This window comes from Rhinopithecus bieti, unplaced genomic scaffold, assembly GCF_001698545.2.
Source record: "Rhinopithecus bieti isolate Rb0 unplaced genomic scaffold, ASM169854v2 scaffold_3906, whole genome shotgun sequence".
NCBI classification, from domain to species: Eukaryota; Metazoa; Chordata; class Mammalia; order Primates; family Cercopithecidae; genus Rhinopithecus; species Rhinopithecus bieti.
In genome coordinates this window covers 371,278-396,393 of record NW_016804230.1, presented here as the reverse complement: position 1 = coordinate 396,393, position 25,116 = coordinate 371,278, and the positions used below count along the sequence as shown (strand labels likewise).

Here is a 25,116-nt window from a genome sequence, read left to right as displayed (position 1 = left end):
GGGCGGCCGGGACTCGGGGAGGAGGGGTACGGACCCAGGACCCAGGCTCCAGAGGCGCCAGCCGCCGAGCCCCCCCGCCGCGGCCCCAGCCAGGAGAGCCTCCCACGCCTGGGCTCCGCGCTGCCGGTTGGTCCCCCACGCCCCTGCGGGCGGAATCACTTCCCAGTCCCCAGCTGCCCGCCTGCGAGCGGCCTTGCCACCGCAGCAGACCCTGGTCCCGCGCCCAGCACCCGCGGCGGCCCCGGCACTCCGGGGCGGAGCCGAGGATCGGCGCGGGCGGCGACGTCAAGAGACGCCCGGGGCGGGCCCGGGGGCGGGCGGGGCGGGGCGGCAGCGGGGACTGCGGAGACGCGGCGGCGCGCGGGGCGGCGCAGAGCGTTCTCGGCGGCGGAGCGAAAGGGAGCCTTGCCGGTGCGGGGGCGCGGGTCGCGCCGTGCGGGGCCGGGGCCGGGAGCTGGGCGAGCGGGAGCGGAGTCGGCGTCGGGCCCGGGGAAGCTGGCCGGGCTGAGGAGCAGCCATGGCGCCGTGGAGGGTCGGGGCCCGAGCCGCTGCGGGCGGCCTGGGCGCCGAGTAGCCGGGCCGGGCCGAGCGCGGGTGCGGCGGAGCAGCTGCGCCCGCGCCCCCAGGCCCCGCGCCCCGCGCCCGGGCCCTGGCGATGGTGACACATGCGGCGGCGGCGCGCCGGCGGCAGGACCATGGTTGAGCGCGCCAGCAAGTTCGTGCTGGTGGTGGCGGGCTCGGTGTGCTTCATGCTCATCTTGTACCAGTACGCGGGCCCGGGACTGAGCCTGGGCGCGCCCGGGGGCCGCGCGCCGCCCGACGACCTGGACCTGTTCCCTACGCCCGATCCCCACTACGAGAAGAAGTACTACTTCCCGGTCCGCGAGCTGGAGCGCTCGCTGCGCTTCGACATGAAGGGCGACGACGTGATCGTCTTCCTGCACATCCAGAAGACGGGCGGCACCACCTTCGGCCGCCACCTCGTGCAGAACGTACGCCTCGAGGTGCCCTGCGACTGCCGGCCCGGCCAGAAGAAGTGCACCTGCTACCGGCCCAACCGCCGCGAGACTTGGCTCTTCTCCCGCTTCTCCACCGGCTGGAGCTGCGGGCTGCACGCCGACTGGACCGAGCTCACCAACTGCGTGCCCGGCGTGCTGGACCGCCGCGACTCCGCCGCGCTGCGCACGCCCAGGTGAGCGCCGGGGCGGCGGGATCCTCGCGCAGCTGCGCCCCCCTTGACCGGGCCGTATGCCCGCCGGGCAGTGCTGGGTCGACCCTGTCTTCCCCACCCGCTTCTGCCCTCTTGGGGCCCCCCACTTGCCGCCACCCTTCTCGACCTGCCGGGCGCCCGAGGCTCCCAGCTCCTCTGGTTTGGCCGGCTGTCACCGCGCTTTCTGACCTCGTTCTCACCCTCTTTTCCTTGCATGGTGCTGCCCCACTGCCGGCTTGGCTGCGCAGCGCCCGGGTTTTCTCCAGGGTCTCCGCCCGCTGCCCTCGGGCCACCTTACCTGCTGTGCGCCGTGAGGTCTGGCCCGCCGGTCTTGGGGACGCGGGCTTCTGGGTGTGTGCGTGGCCCACCTGGAGTGTTGGCTTCCCCGTGTCGCTTCGATGCTGTGGTCCCAAAAGTGCAAGGGAGAGGAGTGAGGTGCCGCCCCTGTGCCTGGAGTGCCTGCCTTCAGAGGGTGGGGGAGCTGCCAGGGAAGGGGGCTGGCTCTGCCCGCCTCCCTGCCGGTGTGTGCAGGTAGAACAAAGGCCCTGTTGACCTGGGGCTGGGGGCGGGGAGGAGGCAGTACCGCCTGTCCTCCCAGTGGGGCCTTCCAGCCAAATTCTTCCAGGCACAAGCTTGCCTGAAGAGAGGAACAAAAGCCAGCCGATGGGGGACCACCTTCCCCAGGAAGCCACCAGCCGGGATGGGGGTACCTGAGCTGGTCCAGGGAAACTGTGCTGCCACACCTCTTTCTTGAGGTCCCCCAGCCCCATGTCTGCGGGAGGTGGGGAGCACAGAGCTGAACTGCGGGAGGACACAGGGCATGGGAGGGGTGCCGGGGCAGCTCTCCTGGGAAGCCGTTTGTAGGGGAACCTGGGGTGCTGCTGGGTTCCCAGCAGTTAAAGTTGGGTTATTCGGGGCCTTCCTCCCCAAAGTCTGGGCTGGGAAGGGCCAGGAGCAGGGCTTCTTGTCTGCCTTTTGTTTCTCTTCCGAATTTGCCTTAGGGTTGAGTTTGCAGACAGGCTGGTGGTAGGAGGCTGGGTGGTTGTAGGCCTGTTGGCTGGCACTCTTGGGTCCAGAGGCTGCAGGCTCTCAGGTGTGCTTGGGGAGCCTGGAAGGTCCGGCCAGCCTGGAGCTGAGCAGAGTCCAAGTCACTGCTCCCCTGCACAGCCCTCAATCCTTGCTCTGTGGTCTTTCTCAGACTGTCAGGAAATGGGGGTCCTAGAGTTGGAGGGGCATCTTCCCACTTTCCCTTCTCCCCCCAGCCCCCACTGTATACACACACACACACACACACACACACGCACATGCACACGCACGCACAGCAGCTCCCAGCCTGGGAGGTGATGTTCTGAGCCCCTTACGGTGACATTCTACACTTGGTGGTCACAGAACTGCCTGTCTAGGGCCCGTGAAGGATTACTTCCGGCCCAGCACTTGGTCTGCTTTGCACAGATGCCTTCCTGCTGCAGGGCCCCCCAGCCCTGGTCCAGCCGCTCTATACTAGACTGAGCTGTGCCTGGGACTGCCGCCATGCCCCCACCGCCTTTCTGCCAGCCGGAGCAGTAGGCTTCCAGAATTGGTCACTGACCAATACCAACAGGCGCCTCCCTACCTGTGGCGGGTAAGAGGGTGGGGGCCACCCCCTTTGCCAGAGGGACTTGGATCGGCAGCCTAAGAGGAGTGCGTGGAAGCTTCAGGCTGCCAAGAAGCCGGAGCCTTTGAAGCAAGCCTGCTCAGCAGAGGCCACCTCAGCCCTAGATTGCAACCAGGACACTCTTCCTGCAGCCCCGCATGCTTTTGGGTCCCCAAGGTGAAGGGCCTTGGCCTCCTTTCTCTGAAGTTTGTCCATGAGAGTGGGAGGACCAGGTGGGGCTGATGGGGTGCCAGGTGCTGCACCAGGGCAGCCCGGCTCCCCCTGCCCAGGGAGCATGTGTGGAGCAAGAATGGAAAACACAGATGCCTCTCACAGAGGTGGGCTGCCAGCCTGGAAACTGCTAGCTCAGCAGCATCCGGCAGGGTTGGGAGGGGCTTCCAGGGCCTTCAGGATGCCCACTCTGCCGCCCACTCTGGAAGTGGGTTGTGCTACCAGGCAGGTGACAGCATCCTGCCCCCCGAGTCCCTCTTCTCCAGCTCCACTCCCTTCATTTCTGTTGCAGGCACTAAGTAGATTGCTTTTATAATGAGCTTCCTCAGGAGGCCAAGGTAATCTTGGCTTTGTGCTGGCAGGGCCGAGCTGCACTGAGGTCCACCTGCTGAGTGCTGCCCCGCCACCTGAGTCCTCTGGCCCAGGCTGAGGCTAGACTAAGCTGCTGTGCTGTGGCGGTTGGGATGCGCTTCCCCCATCTGCCCAGGGACCCAGCAACTCTCTATCAGGGGCAGTGCCCGTCCCTGCTGGGGTGCCTGGTGTTAAGTGGGCTTGGTGTCAGGAGACTCAGGTGTCACCCTGGCCCTCCTGCGATGTCTTCACTCTGACTCTGCACTGCCCTCTCCATGTTCTCTGGGAACAGACTCTCTTTTCCTCCTGTCTCCCCATCTCCCTGCCCAAGGCTGGCTCCTGGAACCTCTCCGCCAAGCCCCTCCCATCCCCTGCCGCGGTTTGTGAGGACCTCAGTGGGGCCTGTGGTGCGCGTAAGAGAGGTGGGGCTCTTCCCGGCTGCCAGCCTCCCCATTGCTCAGCATCAGCCTGGGCTGCTCTGAGCTGGGCGTACACTCAGGTGACACATGGAGATGGACAGGATTTTGACATCTTCCTGGAATATGGTTTGGAACTTCTAGTGGCTGTTAGTGCTTGGCTGCCTTGGTAGAGAGAAACGATTGTGAGCAGAGCGTTGGCGGGTCCCTCTTTGGTCCTGTGTTCACTGTGGCGGCTGCCTCATCTGCCAGCATCAGCCAGGGTGCTTGTAAGACTGTCCTGGAAGGACGTTTGCTGGCTGGCCTTGAAGAGGTGTGGCCATCCCCAGGCAGCAGCCAAATAGCCAACCATTCTAGGGACCGCTCGGTTAGAATGTCTCAGCACCCCATGCTTTGCTGTCGCTCAGAGGGTCCGGATGTTGCTCCAGAGCCAGAACCTCCCCCCTTCCTCTTCCCGTCTGCCTGAAGGCAACACAGCGGGAGGCATGGTCAAGGTCTTGCCTGGGCCACCCTGGAAATGTCCCTGAGATCATGTAGGCTTCATTTGGAGCCATGGAGGGCATCTGGAGCCCAAGTGTGGTGTCTGGGCCACCTTGGCCGGGGTCCCGGGCCCAGCTCACATCCTCTCTGCACCAGGGCCTCTGTGGAGCCCTCAGTGGGCTCGAAGCCTCTGTGACATTGCCCTACAGAGACAATGCTTCCTTGCAGGAGGGATGGCGCAGGAGCCCGCAGGTTCATGATGTGCCCTCTCGGTGCCTGCAGCCTCACCTTTGACCTGCCCTCCATGATCCTGAAGCCTTCTCAGACTCCGGAAATCCGCCTGGTGCTGGGCCTGTGTGCCCCTCACCCAGTGTGCCTGCTCTCCTCTTCCACTGCTCTGCCTGCTCCTCCCCTCCCTTTGGTCTGTGCTCAGATGCCCCTTCCTCCAGGAAGCCTTCCCTGGCTTTCTGTTCCTAGACTCCCCTGTTGCCTTAGGCGACCCAACTGCTCTCCCATCTGCCACCCTGGCACCTGCACTGTGCATTGGCACTGCTGTGGCCTGATGCTGAATAGGCACTGCCCTCTTGCTGGCACCGTGAGGATGTTTTTTCTTCCTGGGCTCTGCAGGATCTGGGCTCTGTCCCTGCCCTTTCCCTGTGACTCAAGTTCACAGAGTCAGCCTTGAGTGTCATGCTGTTCCCAGAGAACCTGGGGGGCTCTTTGGTGAGGCAGACCAGTGGGGGTGGGCTTAGATAAGAACCTTTGTTTCTGTGGCACACGACAGTTCCCACCCTGCCTTCATAATCCCTTTCTTCTTTGAGATCAAGGGACAAACCCTCATCTGCCGTGATGGGGACAGATGTTATCCAGAGCATGTGACTGGGGCCAATGAACAGGACCTGGGGACCAGGCTGGGGGTGTCACTGCCGCCTGCATTGCCTAGAGAGTCCTTTGGTTAAGATGAGAAGGGAATCTGTGGTTAAGATGCTCCTAGATTTTCACTAAAAACATTTTTTTAAAAAAAGTCCTTTTTTTAAAGCAGATACATGATAAGGCAAACTTACCAATGGTTTGGTGACAGGATCATTTTCTTTTTTTTTTTTTTTTTTGGTGTGGGGTTTTGCTTTTTTGCCCAGGCTGGGGTGCAGTGGCGCCATCTCGGCTCACTGCAAGCTCCGCCTCCCGGGTTCACGCCATTCTCCTGCCTCAGCCTCCCAAGTAGCTGGGACTACAGGCGACCGCCACCAGGCCTGGCTAAGTTTTGTATTTTAGTAGAGACGGGGTTTCACCGTGTTAGCCAGGATGGTCTCGATCTCCTGACCTTGTGATCCGCCTGCCTCGGCCTCCCAAAGTGCTGGGATTACAGGTGTGAGCCACCGCGCCCAGCCTGGTGACAGGATCATTTTCAGTGGTCCTCTGGCTTGGGAGATCATTTCCGTCATGCTGCTCTGGTGGTCTTCAAGCCAGAGTTTCCTGTCCTAGGCACTTCATCCATAAAAGCCCTGGGGACTCCTGCTCCTGCGTCAGAGAGCCCCGGTCCCAGAGAGTGCAGTGCCCGCCTGGGTCCCCAGGGCCTGGAAATCCAGGTGTCTTCCTCAGCGGGAGTTCTGGCTGCCATGGGGGGGCAGTGGCCACATTGGGTCTGGCGTCCTCCAGGGCCTGGTTTTGTCGTCCTTTCAGGACTTGGAGGCTTTTTCTTTCACGCCCCCTTTGTTGTGGTTCTAATGATTGTTTGGTAGGTGAGTGGGAGGAAAGTAGGAGGCAGAGGAAGAAAAGGAAAATCTTCCATTCGCCATGCATGGTTTTTCCACTGTAATTGAAGCCATCGTATAAATTACACCATAAATGTCATCTGTTGTCATTAAAAACTTAATATTTGAGTGGCTGCAGCTGCTCCGCTCTGGGTGTGCCACCGCTGGCTGCCAGTGGGTGAGCGTGCAGGTTGCCCATTCTGTACTCGGTGGGGACTGCTGCAGGACTGCTCCTTGTGTGTGAATATTCCGCTTAGCTCTGGTTTCCTTTGGTGATTCCTGGGAGTGGAATTTCTGAGTTGAATAGTCTGAATGTTTTACTGCTGTCGGTGGAAATGTTACCTTCCTCTTCGGAACACCCACTCCCGGTGTGCTCCCACCTGTGGTCTGTGAGCACCCACGTCAGGGACACGCTCATTGGTACTGAATAGCATGTGAAAATTTTTTTTTGAGATGGAGTCCCACTCTGTCCAGTGCAGTCTGGACCATGGCATGATCTCAGCTCACTGCAACCTCTGCCTACCGGTTTCAAGCAATTGTCCTGCCTCAGCCTCCCACGTAGCTGGGATTACAGTGCCCGTCACCACACCTGGCTAATTTTTTTATATTTTTAGTAGAGACGGGATTTCACCATGTTGACCAGGCTAGTCTCGAACTTGGGACCTCAGGTGATCTGCCCACCTTCGCCTGTGAGAGTGCTGGGATGACAGGTGTGAGCCACCGTGCTAGCCTATTGTGAATTTCTTTTTTAATTTATTTTCTTCAATCACCAAAAAGTGCCAATCTCTGGTTTTTATTGCAAAGCCTTGCCCCATGAGTGCACCCTCAGGGTGGCCCATCTGTGTAGGGCGCTTGGGAGCAGCCGTGCCCAGTCACCCACATGTCCTCACCTGCTCACAGGTGACTGAGTTTCACCTGTGAAGTTCCCAGGGACCTGGGGTGCACCCTCTCTGGGTGCCCATCACTGTCCCACGTGGCATTTTGTGGGACTGAATTCCGCCTCTCTGAGGAACAGACGTGACAAGCCATGGGGGCGTGTAGAGAGGCTGGCAGGGTGACTCTTGTCCCATGAGTGCTTAACAGGCACTTAGAATGGGTCATCTTTGGACCCGGGACTCCCACAAGACAAGTATATGAAGATCGGCCCCATTTTCCACGCAAGGAAGTCAGGCCCCAGAGAAGGTGGAGAACGTGTCAGCCCCTCAGCCTGGAGGGCCAGGAGCTAGCATGTGGACATCTGTCTGTCTGTCTGTCCTGAAGGCTGTATGCCGCACCCAGCCCTCTGCTCCCGGCAACCCCTGCATGCCTGTGGAAGGCTGTCTGCAGGCGGTAACGATTGCCACCGGCCCAGGCCAGCCAGATGCAGAACACCGGGGCTTCTGAGACCTGGGCAGACACGGGCAGTTTCACATGTAGGCCTGTGTTGTTGCGTTGACTGGAAGACATCTGGCAGCCTTCGCTCAGAGCAGAAGGACGGGCATCATGCCTGGGCTCTGGGCTCTGCAAAGGTAGTGCTGGTGAGGCTGCCTGAGAGTCGGCCCCCTGGCAGCAGAGACTGCCCATGGCGGTGCTTGACTTCTGGCGCAGTGTGGCCAGCCTCTTCTGCCACCTCCCCGTAAGATCGGGCTCTTTTCAGGTACTCCTCTGGTCCTGCACCGCCGATGCCACCACCAGCCCAGGGAGGCTCAGCCGTGCAGGAGGCAGTGCTGTGAGCGTGTGTGGGTGCAGTTGGGTCTAGGCCATCCCTCTGCTCCTATGTCCTTGCTCTGCCCCAGTGGGTGCTGGAGGGTGAGGAGGTGGGAAGCCCAGGAGTCTCCCCAACCCCTCGGCTTCCCTCTCTGGGTGCCATCACCATCCCACATAGCATTTTGTGGGGCTGAATTCCCCTATGAAAGACTGGGGGGTGTTTCTGGGTCAGACCTCGAGCATCACGGAGGCAGCAGGACTGGGCTCAGCCCCCACTTGGTGGTAGCATCTGGTGGGTCTTTCGGGTTTGAGGCAGGAAGAGCGTGAGAAGCAGAGCTCTGGGGAGCAGTTACTGAGTGGTGGCATGCGGGGCCCCGTCAGAGGGAAACCCCACTGGAAGGGCTGCATGATTCAGGCAGGAAGCAGACTCGGGCCATCCCCTGCCAGCTGCTTTTCGGGCACTTCTCTGCAGCCACGTGGACACTCACTGGCACCTGCTCTCCTGTCCTTGAGGCCCACTCCACACGGCAGCACTTATAGGTGAGGTGACATTTTGTTTGCAAAAAGGTTTTCATCTCTTAAGGCCATTGTTCTGTTGCCTTTTCAGAGGCTCAGTTGGCTCTTTCTATGAAGATTTGCTGTGTGTTTTGGGTTTGGGTGGGGTATGTTATGCTGAAAAAATAGGTCTAGACCTAGGGGATAAAGTTGCTCCACCCAAATGACAGTGAGCTGGTGGCAGCAAGAGGTGTGGGCTGCAGTACCATGAGGGCGTGGAGAAGCCTCCCACACACAGGGTTTTGCAGGATGAGCGGGGTGTGCAATAGAAGCCGCACTTGGAAAGCACAGTTGGGTTTCAGACACAGCATCCGAGTCCCGGCCAGTCACAGCAAGAGGGGGCAGTGGAGATGGGACGGCGTGAGTGGAGACAGGCCCCTGCATGCAGGCCGGTTGCTTTCTGACTGTGGGACTTGTGGCCTCATCTCTCTGTTCCTTTCCTGAAAGTGCCTCTTTCCTGATAGGGCATTGTCCCAAGTCCCCAGCTTGCAAGGGCTGTCGTTTTGGAAAAACATGGCAGGTACATGCCCACGCAGGAGCATTCAAGTGCTGATCGCAGACCACCCAGCCCAGGGTAGAGGCTGTCAGAGGGCATTTAGGATCAGCAGATGGGTGGAGGGAGGCTGTCCAGTCACCAGAGACCACACACATCCTACCCCAGCCATGGTGTGAAGCTGGGGCTGTTTTCCTTGACCATGGAGCGAAAACCATCCAGGACAGCTCTCCCCCTCCACGCCACCAGCTGCTCCTGAGCCAGCTCTGTGGGTGCTGGGAGCTGCGCTAAGGATTTGCACCCGTCCCTGCCAGCCTGTGGCCTGCTGCTGCCATGGTGCCCCTGCCCTGAACTCCCTCCAGGGCGCAGGACCTCTGGGGCCTCACACCCACCCCACTGTTGGTTCTTGATTCCTTGACTCACACAGTGTGTGCTCCGGGGCTGGGGCTGGGGCCTGGCTCCCTGGGGTGGGGGTGGGGGGTGCCTGTGGGGGTGACATGCCCCACGTTCCACAAGGCCACCTCGGGAGCTCTTGGGTCCTCTCTGTGCAGACCAGGCCCTGAGGCTGCGGTGGAGGGCAGGGAATCCGTAGGGACTCAGCTGTCTGCTCAGGCCCTGGGATGTGTGTTGGGTGGGCTTCTTCTGGAAAGTTCTGCTGAGAGTCCAAGGAAGAGAGGAGTGCCCTGGGCAGCCCCTCCTACCTTGTGACTGGAGCCCGTGGGTCTCATGGGCCCAGGTAGATATCTGTCTGAGCCTCAGTCTTCCCATCTCTAAAAGGGGGTGGCAGTCTGCTATTTGGTTCTGTAGAGGAACCAGTGATTTGTTAACCCGTGACCCCGTGACCGCATGATCCCTCAGCCCCGGACTGTGTCCGTGCCTTATGGGAACCATGGCCACTCATAACCCTTTGGCATTCCGTAGCCTAGTGCAGGCCCAGTTCCTCATCTGGAGAGCGAGCCGTCAGCAGCTGTCCACGTGCCATGGGGAGACTGGCCGCGGGGCCAAGGCTTCAGTGAGAGACAGCTCCCGACGGCCTGCACCTGGCCTGCCTTTGAAGGCCACACGTGACCAGCGCAGCTGCCTAGGATTGTTTACACAGAGAACAGTAAAAGGCCCAACAGGAGGGCCGTCAGAGCAAACCACTAATTGTCTGGAAAGATACAAACTGGAGAGATTGAAGCTCTGGAGTTAATTGTTTACGAAGCCTTGAAGGCCACAGAGGTCAGTGGCCGTGGGTGACCGTCCCCGCTGGTCATGGGCAGGGGCAGGGGCCTGTTATCTCCCTGTGACAGGGCCTCCTGCTGAAGCAGGCCTGGTCCTTGTCCAGGATCCCAGTTGTTCCCTAGGAGTGGCTCTCCACTGGTCAGCCCAGGCCGCTGCTCGGAAGTTGTGTCAGGTGGACATTGGAACGTCCGATCTCTGGGGCCAGCCCAGTTTGCATTCTAGCTCTGGCCCCTTTCCCGCCTAGAGAAGTTGGGAATACTCAGCCTTGTTTTCTTTTCCTGCCTCATGGATTGGTGGGAGATGAGAGTCCACTCTGTAAGCTCCACGCCATCCTTCACCCTCCACAGCAAACAGGGACAGAAGGTTCTATGGATAACCCAGCAACAAGGAGGGCAGGCAAGGCTGGCCAGGACCCACCTCGGGGCTGGGGAACCCCGGGACCATACCAGGGGTGGCAGCAGAGCAAAAGAGAGGCCCCAGGCTTGCAGCCAGGCCAGCTGGGCCAAATCCTGGCTTTGCATCTCACAGGTTTCTGCAGCTCAGGCTCCCCATCTGTAAAATGGGCATACTGATAGTGCCTGTGCAGTACGTAGGCACTTGGAGTTGCACCCACAGTTCCACTGTGGCCTCTGTACTGTAAGAGGCTATAATGTGGCCCATCTCTCCTGGAGACAGGGAAGAGACCTCCAGAGCCAGCTAGGAAGTCAGCTCTTGTTCTCACTCCATGAATCGGTTGGTTTGCAGGGAGCTTCCCGCAAAGCAGCTGAAGTCTGTGCAGGTTGGGTCCTGTTATCTGGGACATCACCAAGCATCATCACTGGCCTTCCAACCTGGAGCATGTTGTCCTTTGGCTGTGGGGGTCTCCTGCTTACCTTGGGCTATGGCCTTGGGACCACCCAGTGCCTTCCTGACTGTGCCCACTTGACAAAAGGCTTTCTCTACCAGGATCTCCAGAAAGCTGTGGCCCTCCCTGGCCAGCAGCCAGGATTCAGAGACTGTGCACGTCTTTCCTGGTGCCCAGGTCGTGAGACCCTGTGGGTGGCAGCCCGACCCCACCCCCAGCCATCTGAGAACCTCGAGACCCAACCAAGAGGAACTCAGGGTCAAGAGGAGGAAGGGGTGGGTGCCGCGTGATGCTGGCCCTGCACAGAGGCCCGCCTGGCTGAGGGCCCAGGCCTTGTTCCTCAGATGCAGTGGTTCCTCCCTTCCCTGGACCCCACCAGCTGCTGTCGCCCCTACAGGGCATCTCCGGGGGTGTAACTGGGGAGCCCTGTGGAGTTTCACCTCTGTTCCCACTGCAGCCTCAGAGATGGGTGCGGCTCGCAGGTGAAGACCCCATGCCCTGTGCTCCACCCCTCCCCTGCCTCCCCGCAGCCTCGCTCAGCACCGCTGTCCTGCGTTTCACGTGTTTCCTGCCCTTGTGTTTATGCTTTCGCTGTAGATGTGTGTATTCCTTAAACGATACACACTGCCATTTTGGTGTTACTAATTTTCCAGAACCCTTATCAAACTCTGCTGACCTTCTGCACCTTGCTGTCTTCACTAGCTTGTTTTGAAGATCTATCCTGTTGGTCCTGACACGCATGTTTAATTCATTGACTGCTGGACTCCACATCAAGGTACCAGCTACGATCTGTGCTCGTTCCGATGCAGCTGCGGGGAGCGTTCACTTGGCTATCACAGTCAAGGTGCGGCCACGGTGCTTCGCTCACGTCCTCTGTGTGTCCCTAGGAGTGTGGTCAGAGGGAGGTCTCCTCACCACCATGCTGTGCCTGTGGTTCTCCGTTTGTTTGGGTGGGCACACTTGGCTCATTTCTGCAGGCCAGGAGCCAGGAAATGGGACCTCTGTGGTCTTAGTGCATGTTTCCCCCTGGCGGAGAGATGGCATCTCACCATGTGTTTATTGGCCACTGAGGTCTCCTCCACCGACCTGTCCATGTCTTTGGCCTGTTTTCCCTGCAGCGTTGTTTATTCTTTGCATATTGGTCTGGAAGGGTTCTTTATGTGTCCTGTGTCGGCTTCTATGGGTAGCATGCTGCCGGCTTCTCTCCTCCTGCTCATCGTTTCTCCGTGTGTGGGGTTGGGCCTGTGGCATCCCAGTGCCTGCACCAGGTAAGGCTAGGCTGGCCCAGGCACATCCCATCCTCCAGCTGAGGCAGATGCCCAGAAGAGGTATGCCTGCTGACCTCTGAACTCCATGGGACCCTGCTGGCGGTGAGAGCTCAGCCGGGGACTTGTTAGTGTGAGCGGGTGGACAGATGGCAGCTGTGTAGCATCCTCCCTGCAGCACGCACCCTCCAGGGCTTTCCCTGGAGACCCTCAGTAGTGCCCACATTGGCACCTGCATGGCCCCGAGCCCAGGAAGACCAGACAAGCAGGCCCTGTGCCAGGGCCCCTCACAGCGATTTTGCCCCATGTATTGGGGTCCCTTTGAGATTGAGTTGGAAGGAAACCCAACTAAAACCAGCTAAAACCAGAGCCTGGAACCCACAGCTCTGAAGTCACAGGGCCACCCCACCCCAACTCCCAGTGAAAATCTGGGTGGGCCTTTCCCAGAGTGAAGCCTGCCTGTGTCACCCCCCAGCCCTGCCAGGGAGCTGGATGTCCACACCCTGTGCCTCAGCCTCCCCCCATGACACTGACGACACTGCTGTCTGTGCCTCCAGCCTGGTGCCTGGCCCTGCCCTCAGTCCCCAGGCCCCTTGGACACCGTCTGCTGCGGGAGCACCCAGGGCTGCCCTTGTGGGACACTGCTCTGTGGATGAAGCTTCTCGCACCCCCTCGGAAAGGAGCGGGGAGGTGGCAGCCCCTTCATCATCCCAGCCTTGGAATGTGCCCCAGCCCCATATTTGTGGCACCCCTGCTGTCGTGCCCCTACTGGCCTCAGACAGAAAGGCCTACACATGGCCGTCCACCTGAGAATTAGAAAGCGCCTTCTGCTGTAGGGCTTGCAGGAACAACTGTTTGCAGCCCCTAGGCAGCAGGGGTAGCATCTCCCATCTGAGTTATGAGCTTTGGAGGCTCCTGTGTAAATATTTACCTCTCTGGAGCATTGATGACCTTGGGAGATTGGGATCTGTAAGCACTGAGGTTTTGTGTTTACGTCATCATGGCCAGGGTGGGGTGGGGGTGTCGTCCTGAAGCAGGGAGCCACCGGGCTGCGGAGTGTGCAGCTGCATTCTCCCTGGAATCCTGGTCCACATTCCCTGGCAGGGAAATCTTCGCAGCGGTGCAGCCACGTCCTCCAGCCCAACCACAGCTGACGGAGGGAAGGCCAGGGAAGGCGCTCTCCTGTGGGGTGATGCCAGTGTGGTGGCACTGCTGAGGAGCGGAGGCACAGAGGAGGGCATTCCTGTCCCAAGGGTGCAGTCTGGGAGCAGAGAGGGGCTGTGACTGACTGCCACCCACTCCAGGCCAGGCCAGTCTCATTCAGGCCTCACTGTCAGAGGCCCCGTTTTGCAGATGAGTAAACTGAGACTCAAAGAGCCTAACTAACTCATCACCTAAGGTCACCGGTGGCAGAGCTGGGATTCCCACACAGGCCTGTGCCTCCAGGATTTCCCCCAAACTCCTCCCAGTGACAAGGTGCAGGCAGGTCACTCCCCAGAGTGGGGAGCCAGGCGTCAGCCAGGCATGGGGCTCATGTCCACCACGGTCCCTGCCTCTGGGAGGGTAACGCAGCTGTTCTGTGAGTGGTGGGCTCTCCAGGGAGCCCAGGATGGTGCAGGGACCCTGGGCAGGTCCTAAGGGACCGCCGGCCCACCCTCCTCAAAGTCCAGCAGAATGAGTGGCCACCTGCTGGAAGCAGCTGTCACCAGGTGTGATGCGTCAGCTCCCCTGAGAGGATCAAGGGCAGGCAGAGCAGATGGTCTCCCGGGGAGTTGAGAGGGTTGTGATGTCACCTGTAAGGAGAGGCCCTGCCCAGGCACTAAGCCAGGGAGAAGGTGGGCCCCAGAGTGAGAGCGGGTTCCAGCTCTGCCTGAAGAACAAGGGCCTCAATGGGCCAGGCTCCAACCCTTGCCACAGCCTCCTTCCTTCCCGCCCACCGCAGCCCCCAGGGCTCCAGGCGCCTCCTCTCCTGCCTCTGTTCCCTCCTGGCAGGGAGGAAGGTGAGCAGGTCTGAGCAGTTGGTTTTGCTCACGCAAGTCCAGACAGGGCTGCTTGTCGGCCCACATCCTGAACCCTGCAAAAGTATAGGCCTCCCAAGTCATGCTTTAACCATCCAAGCAGGCCCGTCGGGAAGTCAAGCCCGGCAAGGAGGGGTTTGTTCCTCTGCTTTCCTGGAAGCTGGGCTGGCAACCTTCCTAGCAGAGAACATTGTTCTTATAAAGTAGAGGGGTGTCAGCTTTCACCCAGTGGGTAAAAGGCAGGTAGTGGGACTGGTATGGCTGTTCCAGGACAGGAGCAAACCCCCATCCTTAAGCAAGTGGGTCAGATGGGGACCCAGGCAGGCAGTGGGTCAGGCCAGCACAGGCTGGAGAATCCCAGAATGGAGAGCTTAGGAGGCCTTCATAGCAGGGAGCCGCCTCCTGCCTGACATTGACCCTGTGCATTCCACACAGATCACAGGTGCGGCCCTGGGCCACCAGGAAGACCCTGGGGACCACGTTCCATGGTTTGCCACAGAGCCAGGGGATGATGGCCTGCAAGTGTGTGTGGCTGCTCAGTCACCCGCCCTCCCCAGTGCAGCCCGGCCCGGCCCAGGTGCAGGAGAGGAAGGCAGCCACTCCTGAGTGTCGTGAGATGCTGAGTGCTCCGGGGTGGGTCCTCTCACTGACCCAGTGAGGGCTGCCACTGCTGTGCAGCACTGCTGTGAGCTCTCTGATGGGACAGTGTCCCTGGCACTGTCCTCTGGTACCTGGGTGCCTCCATATCTTCCAGTGGCAGAGGGGTTTTGGGCAGCATCTGCCTGCAGTGACTATGTGCATTGCTGCAGTGCTGGGCTCCTCCCCCGAGGGGACCCGCAGGCAGAGGTCACCAGCCAGCCCAGGGACCTTTCTGGAGTCCTTTGCAGCTGTCCGTTAGCAAGGCAGCCTCCAAGGGATGCCAGGGCCGTGCAGTCTGTGACAGGCACTTGTTTCGTCCTCCTGCCCCTTAACCAAAGACAACTTAGCACCCAGGCAGTGGTCCTTGTCCTGAGGGGCTAGAGGCCCTACTCTCACCAGGCCTGTACCACGCACCATCTCCGTCCCTGGGGAGCACCCACACGGGGGAGACCCAGCTTCTGAAGGCTCGGACACACTTCCAGAGGATGAACATGGCTGGCAGCATCCCCTGGGGTAGGGGTCAGGGAGGGGAGCTGTATTAGGGTTCTCCAGAGGGACAGAACTTACAGGATATATAGAGGCAGGTGAGAGAGGATTTATTAGGGGAATTGGCTTATGCAATTAGGGAGACTGAGATGACCCGAGATCTGCCATCTGCAAGCTCGAGAACCAGGGAAGCCAGCAAGGAGGCTTAGTCCAAGGCCAAAGGCCTGAGAACCTGGGGGCTGCAGTGTTAGGTCCCAGAGCCCAAAGGCCTGAGAACCTGGAGTTCTGATGTCCAAGGGCAGAAGATGGGTGTCCCAGCTCCAGAAGAGAGAGGAGATTCGCCCTTCCTCCACCCTCTTGTTCTGCTGAGGCGTGTGGTAGGTGGGAAGATCCCTGCTCACATTGGAGAAGGCGGTCAAACTTTCTCAATCCACCGATTCAAATGCCAGTCACAGACACACCCAGAAACAAAGCTTTACCAGCAATCTTGGTGTCTCTTAACCCAGTGAAGTTGACACCTAAAAGCCACCACAGTGGCCTTTGAGTGAGGACCTGAGCACCCACACTGGGCTGCAGTGGCATTCTCCCAAGGGAGCCTCAGCCGTTTATTTCTAGGCACCTCCCAGATGTCCCCTTTAGCAGGCAGGCTGGATGTCATGAAGCGGAAGGACGTTGGCAGGGCCAGCTGGTGGCACGTGCCCACCTGACGGGGCTGCCCAACGGTGTCCCCCCACCGTGGACCCAGGAGCATCTGGGCCAGACAGGTGCATGTGCAGGTGGGACTGGAAGCTCAGGGTTTGGGGTGATTGGGTGCTAGACCTGGAAACTATGTTTTAGATACTTCTCTTCCGTTTTGTTCTTACTGTAACAGTAATGCATGTTGATTCTAGAACTTGTTCTCCAGCACAGAGGCACTACACAGAGCTGTCCCCAGCCCTCAGGCGGCCCCGTGGGTGCTGTGCTGTTAGGGTCAAGGTCAACCCACTCACAACTTCTCCACATGGCCCCGTGTCCCTGGGCACTTCACACACCCTCCTGGCCCTGCCTTTACTGTTCTCTGTGATGCTGCAAAGCACCCCTTGGCTGCATGTTTGGTCTGCATCTTGGGGCGTCCTTTCAGAGAACATGGAGAATGGAGGTGTCCTGGCTGTGTGCCTCGCCCTTGAGCATCAGGGGTGGGGCAGGCCAGGTCCCAGAAAAGCCTGGCATTTCCTCCCAGGAATGGGCAGCAGGTCGGATGTGTGTGGGCCCAGCTCCCAGGGTTTAGACTGTGGGGGACTAGAGAAACCTGTGGTCAGCACTTTGGAGGAACACACAGGGAGGGGTGAGGACAGGAGGGTGTTGCAGGCAGAAGGTGCTGTGAGCAAGGCCCTCAAGGGCAGGTGGTCAGGGAAGAAGACGCTGGAGCTGGTGAGAGGCCAGGCCTTGCCCTGTGCAGAGCAGGGACCTGGCCAGCTGTCTTCCCAGAAGAGGCCTTGGGAGGGTGAACTCAGATGGGGGCCAGTGCAGAAGAGGCCCCACCACAGAGCCGTTGCAATGGGAGAGCTAGCTGTCAGGGCCAGGAATCAGGAAATGCCTTGAAGCTCAATGGTGGCAGGGGCTTGGTGGAGAGGATCCCATGTGCAGCTTGAAGGAGTGAGGGGAGGGGAGCCAACCACCAGGCACAGGAGTAGCAGGGGGTTGGGGGGGGAGCCACTGTGTCCAGGAGCCGCTCAGTCACCAGCACCTGTGTGCAGAGCCATTCCTGGGCCCCAAGAGAGGACTGGGTGCACCCTGGGGGAGCCGCTAGCCCTACACCTAGAGGAGCTGCACATGGTCACAGGGCCGGGGCTGGGAGGGAGTGGATCAGATGGGAGTGTCCTCAGTTGGATGCTTAGTGAGAGAGCCCCACACACGCACTCCCACAAGTGAACACACCAAGCATACATCAGTAAACTTGCAGACACACACACACGCCCCTAGCCTTGGCTGCACAGCCCCGGCTCAGCCTGACCCGTGTGTGCTGCCAGTGGCATTCTTTGACCTGAGGGTCCCCAGTTTAGCAGGTGGCCAATGAGTCATGGGGCCTGAGACCAGGTGTCCTCCCCTAGCTATGCCTCTCAGACCCCCTGAGGCAGCAGCGCCAGCCCGGAGCACAGCACCTGGCCAGAAGTCCCCAGGCACAGCCTCCACTCTGGTCACACTGAGTGGTGACACCCACTGCCTCAGGATGTCCTAAGGGATGGGACTGGCTTCAGGACTCTGGCGGGAATATCTTCTGATTGGGGTATGACTTTATCCAGGGAGAAGAGCTGGCAGCACCATGGAGAGCCCAGTCCTCTGCCTTCCCTCCCCTCAGGCCAAGCTGGAGCCTCTGAGCTGTTCCCATCAGGGAGACACCAGCCAGCATGGTGTCCCTGACTGCCTGGGAGCCCTGATGCCTGCGTGAGCCAGTGGGGCCCAGGGACGCATGCTGCCCGATGTCCATGAGTGCAGGAGACCCCATGGAGGCTGGGCCCAGCGGGCAGGATCAGCTGCAGGCTTCAAACCAGCACACATGTACCCCTGAGGGTGAGAGGCCGGAGGACTCCCAGGGCTGACAAAGCAGGCATGCTGTCACACACACACGCACGCACACACTCATGTACACACACCCCCGGCAGCTGCTCATGCTTTGGTGCCGGTGGTGACTCAGAAACATTCTGGAACAAGAATTCCTCTTTTCCTTACAAGTGGTTGGCACTTGGGGACATTTCCTTGTGTTTGAAATTCCTTCCCACTGGTCCCTTGAAGAGCTGAGCGATTTTCCACTCTGAGCTGGGCTGCTCTTCCATCCTGAGCCCTCAGAAGTCTTTGGAATGGTCCAAGGATATTAAAGGAGATTCCTTTCCAAAGAAGATCTGCTGTCACTGCGGACACAGGAAGGGTGGCCTGGAGCCACACGCCCCTGGGAACCCCTGCCTGACACACAGGGCGCAGGAGCCCTGCAGCCCTGCCCCACACAGAGGAGTGGCTAGAACCATGCAGCCCCCAGGGACCCCTGCCCCACACAGAGGGAGGGGAGGCTGGTTTCCATAGATCACTCAGGAGGCTGTCGCTGCGTGTGTCCAAGCACCCAAAAGCCCAGACTTCTCGAACGTTGTGATCCAGGGCTCCCATTCCTTTCTTTTGCCCTCCCCAGCTAATGACAGTGGCAGAGACACGCGTTTCTTGTCAGGCACGTGCTATTGCACCCACCCCCACCGCACACAGCACACGCTGGCAGCTCTCTCTGGCTGAGGCTAGGACGGATATGGGACTAGCTGCTCTGGAGGGTGAGACACACCCCGAGCAACTGGGAGGAGAGTCTGCGCTGGGCACCTCCACTTTGCGGGACTCACGGATTGACTATGGGGGCAGCTGGCATGGCAGGGGCCCTGGGTGTGGCCAGATGATGATGTCAGGCAGGAGCTGGGCCCAGTCCCGGGCATCCCCGTCCTCCACCTGCGTCACTCAAGGTGGCCTGCCCACCCTGCCCTCAGTTTTTTCAGTCTCAGCTGAAGAGATTCGTTACCAACAGGTGCTAGACAGTCCTGTGGGGTTCCCAGCTGTCCTTCCCTACCTGCTGGGAGAGGGACTGGAGCTGCTCAGCTTCAGGGACCAAGAACCCAGAGAAAGCCCCGTCCATGTACACAGCACCCCAAGTAGACACCTCCGCGAACACACGGCCCCCTTGGTGTGGCCCAGGTGCAGGGCTAGGGGCAGGCATACCCTGGAAGCCCCACCTGGTCACCAGCACGGCCCAAGGCGACGCTGGTTTGGGAGAGGGTGGGTGGTCCCTCCGTCTTCTCCAGTGTCTCATCCCTGCCGGGATCCAGGTAGGGATGGTAGCTGGGTCCTGGGGCTGCAGGCCCTTTCCGGACAGCAGGCTTCCCCGCGTGGGCCTCCTGCACAGCCTCGTCCATGCCAGCTCTGCCTTCAGCTTATGCCATGGGTTGGGGCTGGGCCTGTAGCTCTGGTTTCAGGAGTTTGAAGTCTGCTTGGGACTTTGGAGAAGCCCCCCATTTTACAGAGGAAGCCACTGGGGTCCTTGGTTTGGTGAATTCAGCAGTAGAAGCAGAGCATTACCCAGGCCGAGGTCTGACTCTCCCATGCTACCCCAGCCTGGGCTTCACAAGACAACCTGAGTGCTGATGGGAAGGGGCTGGCGAGACCCCAGCTTGGAGGTGGGGTGTAGCCCTCTGCCCACCCAGAGCCACCCTACCTTGCTGGGTGTTTGTGCTGCTGCAAGCCGGGTTTTCTCCATCTGCTCAGAGCCCAGGGGTCTGCCACGCTCACCTGCACCCCTAGCCTCCGCCTGGCAGATGGGCTGTGTTAGCAGGGCCGGGATGGGTGAGGGGTTATGAACCTCCTGGCCACAGCTTTCTACCCTGTGTGCCTCTGTCTCTCCACCAACTGGGTTCCCTCCAGGGAGGCCTGGACCACTGTGATTACCCTCTGTGCCCCAGCTCTTTGCCAGGGCTCTGGTGCAGGTCATGCGTGGCCTTCAAAGACAGAGACAGCCAGCCCAAGCCCCACTGTGCTGCTCACCGGCATGTGAGCTTCTGCTGCAGTTTCCTCATCCACCACGTGGGGCTGGGCCTCAGCGTGCCTTCCGCTGCTGCTGTGGCTCTTCCTCGCTGGGCCTAGGGTGTCCAGGGTAGGAGTCTGGAGGACAGGGCACGGCCTGCCATCCGCTCAGTCTCCCTACATGTCACACTGAGACTGGGGCCAGCAGAGCCTCAGCAGCATAATTTGCAGTCTGCGTTGTGGTGACCTCTTGTAGTTTGCTAAGATTGGGCCGGCCAGGGCAGACGGTTTGCTCCTGCTGGTGGGCCTGCGGCCGAGGGCACAGCCACAGCCTCAGTTTGCTCTGGACAGGAGAGCAGGACACCACCTCCCATGCTGTTGGGGTGCGTTGGGAGGCATGGTGCAGAGCAAGGAGGGAGCTATGAGCTCCGTGCTGCATGGCAGGAGGCAGGCACTTGCGGAGCCTGCTCTGTCCCTCCAAAGAATAGAACCTGGGTCCTTGGCTAGGTCCCACCTGAGCCCTGGGCCACATCCAGGTGTGTTTCTGCCCCGTCTGAGGCCGATTCTGGCGTCCTTAGCCTCTGGTCCTCTCATTCCGAGAGCCGAGGAGTACCCCACGCACTTGGTGCAGGAAGGAGAGGAGGTAAGGGGTGGGTTAGGCCTGGGCCAACCCCACTGGTGGGCCTGGGGTAGCAGCACCCAGGGAAGTGCTCTTTTCCTTCCTGAGAAGCTGCAGGGACTTGGCTCTTGAGGACACTCATCGTAGGAAAGGCTTTTTTTGTTTTCTATTGTGGTGAAGTATATATAACATAAAATTTACCATTCTAACCATTTTTAAGTGTACAGTTCAGTGATATGAAGTACATTCACACTGTACAGTCATCACCGTCATCCGTCTCCAGAACTTTTTCATCTTCCCAAACTGAGCTCTGACCCCATTAAACACGAACTTCCCCTTCCCCTCTCTCCAGCCCCTCACGCCCTCCATCCTACTTCCTGACTACGAATTTGGCTGCTCTAAATAGCAGATCTAAGTGGAATTATGTGATCCTGTCTTTTCACAACTGGCTGAGCATAATGTCTTTAAGGTTCATCCATATTTTATCCTGTGTCAGAATCGCCTTCCTTTTTAGGGCTGAATAATATTCCATCGTCTGTATGTACCATATTTTGCTCATCATCCCTTCATCTGTCGATAGACACTTGGGCAACTCCCTTCTTGCTGTTGTGAATGATGCTACTGGGAACATGGGTGTACAAATATCTGTTTAAGTCCTGCTTTTAGATGGTTTGGGAATATATCTAAAAGAGGAATTTCTAGATCGTATGGTAATTCTATATCTCTTGAGAAACCACCATACTGCTTTCCACAGTAGCTGTACCATTTTACCTTCCCACCAGCGCTGCAGAAGGATTCCAGTTTCTCTACGTCCTGGCTAACATTTCTTCCTGTTTTTTTGGTAATAGCCAGTCTGATGGATGTGAAGTGGAATCTCATTGTGGTATTGATTTGCGTTTCCCTAATGGCTAGCAATGTTCATCTTTTATGTGCTTATTGGCCATTGGTCTGTCTTCTTTGGGGAGATGTCTACTCAAATGTCTGTTGCACATTTTTTAATTAGGTTGGAGTTCTTTATATATTCTGGATATTAATCTCTTATCAGATATATGATTTACAAATATTTTCTTCCATTCTGTGGGTTGCCTTTCACTTTGTTGATACTATCCTTTAATGCACAAACGTTTTTAACTTGCTTTTTTGTTGTTGTTGTTTTTTGAAACAGAGTTTCACTCTTGTTGCTCAGACTGGAGTACAATGGCACGATCTCGGCTCACCGCAACCTCCGCCTCCCAGGTTCAAGCGATTCTCCTGCCTCAGCATCCTGAGTAGCTGGGGTTACAGGCATGTGCCACCATGCCCTGCTAATATTTGTATTTTTAGTAGAGACGGGGTTTCTCCATGTTGGTCAGGCTGGTCTCGAACTCCTGACCACAGATGATCCGCCCACCTTAGCCTCCCAAAGTGCTAGAATTACAGGCATGAGCCACCACGCCCAGCCTAAACGTTTTTAATTTTGATGAAGCCCAGTTAATCTAGTTTTTCTTTTGTTGCCTGTGTTTTGCTGTCATATGCAAGAAATCATTGGCAAATCCAGTATCATAAAGCTTTTCTCCTATGTTCTAAGAGTTGACAGTTTTAGGTCTTATCATTAGTCATTAATCCATTTTGAGTTCATTTCTGTGTATACTATTAGATAAGGGTCCAATTTCATTCTTTTACGTGTGGAAATCCAGTTTCCCCAGCACCATTTGTTGAAGGAAAGACTGTGTTTCCCCATTGAATGTTCTTGACACCATTTGACCATATATGCAAGGGTTGATTTCTGAGGGCTCTTTATTGTATTCCATTGGTCTATATGTCTGTCTTTATGACAGTACCACACTGATTTGACTAGTGTAGCTTTGTAGTTAAGTTTTGAAATCAGGAAATGGGAGTCCAACTTTGTTTTGTATTTGTTTTGGTTTGGGGGTTTCTTTGTTTGTTTGTTTTTGAGACAGGGTCTCACTTTGTCATCCAGGCTGGAGTGCAGTGATGTGAACATGGCTCACTGCAGCCTTGACCTCCCGGGCTCAAGCAATCCTCCCACTTCAGCCACCACAGCAGCTGGGACCACAGGCACTCCACCGTGCCTGAGTAATTTTTTAATTTTTTGTAGAGACAGCATCGCACTGGTTGCAAGGCTGGCCTCAAACTCCTGGGCTCACAGTCCTCCCTCATCGGCCTCCCAAAGTGCTGGGATTACAGACATGAGCCACTCTTTTTTGTCAGGTACTTTGGCTATTCAGGATCCCTTGAAATTTCATATGAATTTTAGATTAAGTTATTCTATTTATGCAGCAAATACTGTTGGGGTTGTGATAGGGATTTCATTAAATCCATAGATTACATGAGCGGTATTTATATCTTAATGATAGTAGATCTTTCAGTTCATGGACATGGGATGATTTTCCATTTATTGGTGTTGTCTTTAATTTCTTCCATCAGTTTTGTAGTTTTTAGTATACAAGTATTTCACTTCATTTGTTAAGTCTCCTCCTAAATATTTTATACTTTTTGATGCCATCAAAAACATAATTGTTTTGTTAATTTCCTTCTTGTATTGTTTGTTGCTAGTGAATAGAAATACAATTGATTTCTTTTAATTTTTATTTTCTTAACATTGTTAAGTTAGCTTATTACCTCTAACAGGTTTTGTGTGTGGGGTGGATTCTTTAGGGTTATCTACATATAAGATTATGTCATCTGAGAAGAGAGATAACTTTCCTTTTTTCTTTCCAATCTAAATACCTTTTACTTATTTTTCTTACCTAATTGCTCAAGCTAGAACTTCCAGTACTCTGATAAATAGCTGTGGCAAAAGTAGTCTTCTTTGCCTTGTTCCCAATGTAGAGGAAAGCTTTCGGTGTTCACCATTGAATATGTTAACTGTGCGTTTTTCATATCTGGCTGTCTTAGTTTGGCCTCTATAACAGACACTATAGCCTGGGTGGCTCAAGCAGCAAGTGTTTATTTCTCACAGTTCTTGAGATCCAAGTCCAAGATAAAGGAGCCAGAAGATTTGGAACTGTTGAGGGCTTGTTTCCTGGCTTGTGTCTCCTCTGTATTTCCCATGGCCAAGAGAGAGAAAATCATCTCTCATGTCTTTTCTTATGAGGCCACCGGTCCCATTCATTATGACTCCACCCTCATGACCTAATTACCTCCCAGAGTCCCCACCTCCAAATGCCATCACATTGGAGATTAGGACTTCAACATGAGTGTCGGTGGAACACACACACATTCAGTCCATAGCAATGGCCTTTATTACATTGAGGTAGTTTCCTTCTGGTTCTAGTTTGTTGAAAGTTTTTATTATGCAGGTGCATTGAATTTTGTCAAATGATGTTTCTGCATCATTTGAGATGATCATATGGTTTTTTTCCTTCGTTCTGTTATTGTGGCATACTACATTGATTTTCATACGTTGAACTATCCTTGCATTCTGGGGATAAATCTCACTTGGTCATGATGCATAATCATTTTTATATGCTGTTCAATTCAATTTGCAAGTATTTTACTGAGGATGTTTTCATCAGAATTTATAAGGGACATTGGTGTGTAGTTTTCTTGTCCTGTCTTTGTCTGACTTTGCTATCAGGATAATGCTGATCTTATAGAATGAGTTAGGAAGTATTCTTTTCACTTCAGTTTTTTGGAAAAGTTTGGGAAAGATTTGTGTTAGTCCCAGGAGAGCCTCTCGGGTCTCAGTATGTACTGGGAGCCTAGTCACAATGCCTTGCAGTCAAGGGTGTCGACACCCAGGCAGCTGCCTGGCTGTGTGGCCCTGAGCAAGGCCTCACGGTGCCTGATTCCTCAACTGTAAACAGAGAGGAATGGTACCCCCTGCCCTGAAGTGGAGAGAAGAATGGTACCCGTTGCCCTGGAGTGAGGAGAGGACCAAATGAGGACGGGGGAGGTAGCAAGGATGCTGCCTGTGCCATCAGCTGGCAACATTTCACGGTGTTCACAGTAGCCGTTGAGGACAGAGGTCACTGAATCTGCACATGGTCACTCGGCTGCTGGTTCCTCACTGGGCACATCCAGACCCCTCTGCCTTCAGAATCCTGCATTTCTGCCTTGCCACATAGGAAAGCCAAGAAGGGGAGGTGGGTTGGAGTAGGTCATGGGGCCCACTGAGCCTTGGGTATCCTGGCAACTGCCTCTTACTTTCCTTGTTCCTCTTGGAGCCTGTCTGGGGAGGCCAGGGCTGTGTCCTTGGAGAATCAGCACAAATGTGCCTGAAGGAAGTAGTTTCAGGAAGCAGGAGGCTCCAGGGCCTGCCCACCCAGGCTGACACCCCTGTACCTTATGGGCCACAGCCAGGGAATCCCAGAGCCTGAGTATGGGAGGGTGGTCCGAAGACCTCTTTTGTCTCCCCCTCCACACACATACACGCACACCCACAAGCCTCCCTTCTTCATGGTGGAGCCTCTCTACTGCCCAGTAACCCGCCCTCTTCTCCCATTTCTCCAGGCCCCAGAGCACTTGTCCTCAGAGGGTCCGCAGCTCCCAGGTGGGAGTGTGACGGTGTCTCTGTCCTGCCTGGGCCACCAACCTACTGAAACTGGTATTATCTTAAGGACAGCCAGCACCTGTTGACTCTAACAGGCTGCCCCAGGGTGAACAAGTTTTTAAAGGTGGCAGGTCCCAGCCGGGCACAGTGGCTCAAGCCTGTAATCCCAGCACTTTGGGAGGCCGAGATGGGC

At 57.0% G+C, this 25,116-nt stretch overlaps 1 protein-coding gene across 1 annotated transcript in view; it reads left to right on the top strand.

Moving 5' to 3' along the window:
- The first annotated feature begins 358 nt into the window (after window positions 1–358).
- Window positions 359–25,116, top strand: part of HS6ST1 (heparan sulfate 6-O-sulfotransferase 1) — a 53,787-nt gene continuing 29,029 nt past the window's right edge. The window contains exon 1 of the mRNA XM_017867361.1: window positions 359–1,192. Coding sequence (XP_017722850.1) covers window positions 666–1,192 — 527 coding nt within the window. The 5' untranslated portion in view covers window positions 359–665. The remainder of the gene's footprint in view (window positions 1,193–25,116) is intronic.